Source organism: Trachemys scripta, chromosome 15 (assembly GCF_013100865.1).
Source record: "Trachemys scripta elegans isolate TJP31775 chromosome 15, CAS_Tse_1.0, whole genome shotgun sequence".
NCBI lineage: Eukaryota > Metazoa > Chordata > Testudines > Emydidae > Trachemys > Trachemys scripta.
The window spans coordinates 19,504,295-19,511,761 of record NC_048312.1 but is presented as its reverse complement, the minus strand read 5'-3'; the positions used below and the strand labels follow the sequence as shown (position 1 = coordinate 19,511,761).

The following is a 7,467-nucleotide window of genomic DNA, read 5'->3' as shown; positions in this document are numbered from 1 at the left end:
GGTGAACTCATAAATTGTTTGCCCTCTATAACACTGATAGAGAGAGATGCACAATTTGGCGGATTCTCATAGACAATCGGTCTTTTCTATCTCTGGTAGGTTATTTAGACAATCTTCATGCCAGTACAGGGCTGATCCCAAAGATATATTTACTAGTGTACAGGGAAGCAATGAAGTTTCCATTACTTTCCTGAAAAGACTATTCCACTTTCCAATTGATTTCACTGTCAGGAAACGTTTCCTGATTTTCAGCCAGTATTTTCTTAATTTAATCCATAACTCTCATTTATACTTTCTTCTGTTTATCCTAAATAATTTCTAGTGATCTTTGTTGTTTTATAGCCTGCCATTCAAATACTTGTAAATTTTCTGTTGTGGTCATTTTAGCCAAGCTATACATATTTAATCTTTTAACATTTTTCCTCATAAGTCAACCCATTTAGCCCCTTAATGTTTTTTGTTGCTCTTTGCTGAAGTCCTATAATTTGCCAATGTTTTGATACTGAGATGCTTAGAACTGAACAAAGTACTCCAGGTGTTGCATTAACCCAATCCAAAGAGGGAAAATGGTTTCCTTGCTGAGCAATATGATGCTTTGGTAGTAGCCATATATCTTAGTGCAAATTTATGCTTAATAACTTAATGATGCCTGGTATCCTTAGGTTTCTTTTATCCTTACTGCTCCCACTGATTAGTGTTTCACATAATTTTTCTGGACTGAATGCCATTTGTTTCCTTCACAAATTTCTAACCTTCCTACTTGAAGGGCTGAAGAACTGAGTTCTTAACTACTCTCAAGGGACAATCACTTGTAGATTTAGTACATATATAGTCTACTGCCATTGGAAGTTGTTAAATAACTTGGAAGCCGCAATCTATCCCTGTGGTAATTCATTAGACATTTCACTTCAGTTGGGTATGCTGCCATTTATATTTACGCTTTTTAAGTTCAAGAAATTCAGTTCATATGAAAATATTCTAATCCAAGCCAATGTGAAGTAAGACTAAGATTTAATTAGAAGCTAAATCAAATACTTTACTAAAATACAAATACAACATTAGTGTAGTCACTTCATCCACTACCTTTATAATTCTATTGGAAAAGCAATTGTTTTCGATGAAATGCTGTTTTTCATTATTTCATTATCCTATAGATGTTTAAATGACTTCTTCCTTTTAATATTCCACTTATTTTTACTAGAAATAGAGGGAACCCTGCAAATCCATGGATATCTGCTTTATATCCATAGATATCTGCATCTGCAGACCATTTTTGCGGATCGCAGATGGCTGCAGATCCAAATCTTGTATCTGAGCAGGGCTCTAGAGACAGAAGTTAGACTTACCAGATAGTAATTGTCACACCTCTTTTCTTGTTTGAAGACTGGTACATTTGCTTTTTTCCCCCAGTCTTCTGTAAATTTATCCAATTTTTCTATGACTTTCTATGATAATTTCACTTGTTTGGTAAGCTCACCAAATTAATTCTCTTGATGGGGGTCATCGAGTCTGGCTGAACTGTTTACAATGATGATTTTTTAGCAAGCTTTTACCTCCTCTTTATCAATAGCTATTTTACAAGCTATTTTATTGCTTCCTAAACATCCAGTCTTGTTTTCTTTCTCAAGAAAAGAGACAGATTCTGATCCCACTGACTTCAATGGGCTTTGAATCAGGGCCATAATCAACTTGAAATCTAGTCAACCAAAATAAATACATAAAAGTAATTTCAGGTACTTTACCTACTTGATTTCCCCCTCTCCCCCACTTATGGTTTTTAATTTTACAGTTCCATTTTCCTGTTTCTTGTAAAATCTTTCCTTTGTTGCAATATGAAAGACCCACAGGAATAGGGGAAACTGATTTAAATATAGTCCTTGTGCTAGTGAATCCTGGTGCAGGATTGACTGGAGTTCAAATTGAGTGACCTAAGTAACCTTGAAACTGTTTGACTATCTGGGTGAAAATAAGACTTAAGCATGAGGAATTTCATGTCTGTATACTCTTATGAAAATAAGAATAAGACAGTAAAGCTAACAGTCCATTTTATGATTATATTTCAGTCTGATTGCAACAGTGCTTCCTGTCCCTCTAATACATAAAATTTCCCACCTGAGAAGTCAGAGTTTGGTGCAGAAGGTGTGTTCCTTAGATAAATTATTTTCTGTTTTCACAGCTTGTTTCTTTCCAAAATTTAACTTATTAAATTCGCCTTTAATTTCCATGATTGACTTCCCCTTTGTCTCAGGGAGGAACAGGTAGGTAAAGATTGTTGAGAACACAAGGCTCCCCAAAAATATAAGGAAGCAGAAAGGTCCGAGGCTTTCCTAAAACCAGAAATAAGAGAAGATTGTAAGAAAAATACCCTTCTGACTCTTATTCCCTTACCTCTTCAGCGCAGGTTTATATTTTAGGAATGAGGAAAATTCTTAATTCTAAAATAAGAATCATCCAAATCATGAATGAAGGTGGACTTTGTTATGCATGTCTATTGGGATTTGTTAATATTCTTTTGTTAGGTACAGAATTCTTAAATATTTTGCCTTGCCTAGAGCATCTAACATTCATCAATTCTGGGCATAGGATATGCATCCGGAACTGTGATGGTGTTAAGCCTTCTGTCATCAACACAAACTTATGGTCACATCCTTTTTGGGAATCATAACAACTGGAGAAGTCCAGAGACTGTTTGACCCTTTAGTTATCCCCATGTTCAGCATGCTTTTTATCTCCTTATGAATTCTCTCCTGCATTTTTCTAGTGGTCTGATATGCACTGCTGGGGGCAGGTTGTGGCTCCACAGTGGTGATCTTATGGAGCACTTTGAGTCAGACCTGGCCCACTGGAAAATACCTGCTAGTGAGCATGTCCCAGAGTCATAACCTTTGCCTTTCAGCTAGCGTTCTCTTCACACACCTCAGTGCTCCCTACAGAGATGTTACTATGGCACTCAGCCATCAAGTCGATGAGAGGGGCAATCTGAGAATTGTCCTCTGAACAGCATGGCATGTTTATAATGGCTTCTCAGTTGCTACACTTTGAACTTGTTGCATGCATATAATTTCCTTTCTACAACTGAGTGAGTGTCAGTACAATGGAAGGTTACAGTTTCTTTGATAGTTTTATACTGCAGTGTGTGGAGTGACTGATTTATTCACACTAGGTGCTAATGGCAGTCACAGTAGGAATGTTGGACCAATGGCATCAGGGGATACCCAGAAAACTAGAACTTTAGTTTAAATGAATGCTAAATTCTCCCTTTTAGCACATGACTCATGGTTTGTTGTTGTCAAGTTAAATGCTAAAAGAATCAACTCCCAGAGTTCCTCATTTTGAAAAGACAGGGACCAGTGAAGACAACAAGTACGTATTGGTTCAGAAAAGGGAATGCAGAGTTAGCCCCTGTGCAGCAGCCTTGCTGTGGGGCCCAAGTATATTGTAGGTAACACCATTAACCCTTTCCAGCACCCCCAAAGGCCCCTTCCAGGTGTTCTGCATTTGTAACTTTTCACAGGGAGTAATACCAGCACCAAGTCCCCCACATCAGATGAATGCTCACTTTGTTTTCTGAGCAGCTTGGCTTTTTGTGAAGTTTTATTGAACCATTCCTATCATTGTCTTTAAATCATTCCTAAATGTTTGCACATATTCAGCCTCTGCCTCAGAGCCACCCTTCCAGGAGCCTTCGAGATCCAGGGCGCCTTCTGACTTTTCACCCATGTAGGAGATTACAGGGTTCACCCCATTTGGACTCTTGGGGCACCTCCCAGTAGGTGAACAGCAGATAAAGTAATGTTACATCCCAGTTCCTCTCCCTTCTTTTAAAATATATTTCTAACATCGGTTCAATGGGGCTCTAAAATCTTTCATCTAAATAATTTCTCTGGATGATATGGATCAGATTTTAATTGGTTTAGCCCACACATCTTCCATAACTCACTAAATAAGTGGGACATGATATTTGACCCATGATCTGACAAGATTTCCTTCAGGAAACCTACAGTTCTAAATATAATGAACAATATCTTAGCCACTGTTTCAGCTTCTATATTAGAGCAACTGCATCTGGATACCTAGTGGTGAAATCTACTATTACAGATATATTTCCCCCCTCTCTGTTTTGGCTTGGAAAAAGGTCCTTTAATGTCCATGGCAACCCAGTAAAATACTTCCTTGATTATTGACAAGGGACCCTTGTGGTGCCCTACAGGCTTTTTCTGCTTCTGACATAAATCACCAGTCCTGCAGTAATCCTTTACCTCATTTTGAATATTGGGCCAATACAGTTTTTTTTTTCTTTTTTTCTTTTTCAAACCTTTCATATGTCCTCTGTTCCCAAGTGTCTTGCACAAGGACAGTTGTGGGCTAATAATAACCACTCCGCATGATGCTTTGAGGTAAAAAAACAATTGTTTGTATTTTTTGTATTCTATTTTTCCGCACCAGAGCCTTCCAGTACAGTTTAGCCTTTCTTCTGTAAAGACCCTAGCCCTGTTCTCCCTATCTGGGACCCTACTGTGGATGGCTTCTCTGATGCTCTCTTGAGAGGTGTCAGCATTGTGCTCCACAGAAAACTCACTTTGGCTGTGGCTTGCTTAGAGGGCTGTCACCAGCAGCTTCTCCCCTTTCTCTTGGGACACATTGATATTCTCCCCTGATAAGGGGACTGAGACTTCTTTCCCCCTCCGCTCCCTTTCTCTCCTCCGAGGTTACCTCTGTGAAATCGGGGACATATTCTCCTTTTACAGGTCACAATACTGACCGCTTTGGGCAGTGATATCATGTAATTCTCAACCAATGCAGCTTTTTAAAAAAACAAAAACCCTATTTTCAAAGTACCTTTCCCATTCCAATTTGATCCAGGCCAAAGGCACTGTGGCTTTAAATTGTCCTAAAGAGAGTAGTTTTACCTCTTTCCCCCCCAGGAGCATATCATTCTCCTGAATCACATCCCCCCCGACCAGGGAAATCTGAGCACCAGTGTCTTGCCACCTCTGGCACGCTTCACCATTTATGTTTGGCCATTGTTATAAACTAGTCTACCCCTCAGGAGGTCAGACCTGACAAAGTTAACTAGAACTCCCTTTGCCACCACTGAAGTTTCTGACTCCAGCATAGCTGCATTAACCTGAACAGATCAGGGAGTGAATTGGGATCCCCCGTACTTAGGGCATTGCCTTTTCATATGACCAAGGGACCCACATAAATAATGTTTCTTTGGGGTGGGGTCCAATAACTAGGGTTACTAGGAGGAGACTGGTACTGGGGTGGTGTGGACTTAGTTCCCTCACCTCTCTCCCTATTCCCAGGGACAAACTGGGAACCCTCTTTTATGCAAGTTTTTGCCTTTCCCTTTGGAATTTGTGCTCCTCGAATAGTCTCGCTTGTATGTACAAGTTACCTTTGGCAGATGTTTTCACCGATACTGGAGTTTTTCTCCCACACCATGGCTTGCCCTTCCTCAGAGCAGACCTCAAAGAACTGCTCCTGAGCAGTGGTTCTCAAACTTATTTGATTGTGCCCCACCTTCTTTGTGTCTATAGTCATTTAGCACCCCAGGTACATATACCACCACCCAGCTCCGAAGAGAGAGCGGAGAGCAGAGGCTGCTGGCCGAGCGCTCAGCTCTGAAGGCAGCGCTGTGCCAGCAGCAACACAGAAGTAAGGGTGGCAGTATGATTTGTCAATATCGCTTTTCAAAGTAGACTTAGCACCCCATCTCCACCCTTATTTGTGCACTGCTACTGCCACCCTGGGGCTGACAGCTGGAGCCCTGCCGCTTCCAGGTGAGGGATGTGAGGCAAAGGGAGGAAGTAGAGCCCGAGCTACCTCCTGGTGAGGGATTGGGAGGGAGGGGGAAGGAGAACCTGATCCTGGGTGACAGGGCTCTGGTTGTCCCCTTTATCTCATTTCTCCCCTCCCCCCCCCTCAAGTGTGTATGGCCCTTCCACACAAGCCCCAGCTGCCAGGGGCTGACAGGCAGAGCTCTTAAAAAAAAAAAAAAAAAAAAAAACTCATACCTTCCTTGACACATTCCTGCACCTCCCCATAGTTTGAGAACCATTGCTCTTGAGTGATCAGATCTACCAACTTGTCATGGGTGCCTGCCCCTTTACTCATTATCCGTTTTCTCCACATATTCCCCTTGATGTAACTTATCAATCTTTTTGAAGTTTCTGAATGCCTCTGGAGTAGTGGGAAACCTTTTTAACAGACTCCTTGAACTGCATGCCTGTCGGGGTGGTCTAGATAGTACTTAGTTCTGCCTTAGTGTAGGGGACTGAACTAGATGACACCTTGAGGTCCTTTTCAAATCTACATTTCTATGAACATGCTTCTCAGCCTCATTAACCTCCATATCATTAAATACAGTCATTCTTTGTTCATTTGGGATTCTATGTATCATGCATATTCTTTTGAAGGGGATTAAATATTCCTCAGTGCAAACAGTCTCTCTGTAACTCAGGCATAGCTTGTTGTAGCTCTGTGAACCCTGGTGAGAATTCCCCATGGGATGAGGGATCATTTTTTGTAAATTCAATATGATCAGGGCATGTAGCTTCTCTGTCTTCCCCCTTTCGGGCCTAAGGGCTTCTGCTTCTTGGGCTTCGCGCTTTGTCTTTTAGCGGGAGCGCTCTTTGATGGTGAGTTATTTGCTCTTTGACTCTATCTGCAGTTTCACACCTCTAGTGCTCTCATTTCTTTTCTGCTTAATCATCTCCTGGCAAACTCCAGCTTCATGGCTGTTTCACTGAGAGCTGCATCAAGATTGTTTTCAAAGCCTGCACCCCCTTTGCCCTTTGGTCAGTCAGTCTGATCACTTTTTTTCTGTTCATCCGCTTACTCATTTTATATTTTCTTTTGTTCTGTTTCCCTTACCCAAAATAACAACCCGTAACCTTTCTTTACCTGTTTTCCCCATCTTCTCAGTTGTGAATCTCTCAGCAACTATTATTTATTTGGTAAATAAATGCCTGGAGCACGATCCTTAGCTAACCAGCAAACTGGGTGTAATATCCTGCCAACTGTGATGCTTCCCAAAGTTTGAGGCACCTCATCCCACCTGCTCTTGTCATGAGAGAGTCTTATCTGGGCCTGCTGTGGATCAGCTCCTTGAAACCACCAACTTCTGGCAGCACAAGCACTGCCTTCCATGTCTCCACCGGCCTCACTGTCTCTCTGTATGAGTTAGCGATAGACACACTCCAGCTCCCAAATCCTCCTAGCATCCCTCTGGAGTACTTGGCCCCTGTCCCCCTGAACATTCTCAGATCCAAAAGAGTAGTACACCCCAGCTTGCAAGACTTAACTCGAGCCATACTGTACTTAACACACAGCTAAGATATTTATAGTGAAAACAAGAATTTTTTTATCAAAGAACAGTCAAGTGATGGAGAGTGAGAATATTAGAAACAAACGGTTACATATAAAACAAAATCAAAACACAATTTCTAGAGTCTAAGCTTA

At 41.2% G+C, this 7,467-nt stretch overlaps 1 protein-coding gene across 1 annotated transcript in view; it reads right to left on the bottom strand.

Annotated features, from left to right (window-relative positions):
• Positions 1-2,068: 2,068 nt before the first annotated feature.
• The window catches only part of LOC117888121 (solute carrier family 2, facilitated glucose transporter member 11-like), a 29,541-nt gene continuing 24,142 nt past the window's right edge, over positions 2,069-7,467 (bottom strand). Inside the window, exon 12 of the mRNA XM_034791232.1 lies at positions 2,069-2,327. Within this exon, the coding sequence (XP_034647123.1) occupies positions 2,121-2,327 (207 nt within the window). The 3' untranslated portion in view covers positions 2,069-2,120. The remainder of the gene's footprint in view (positions 2,328-7,467) is intronic.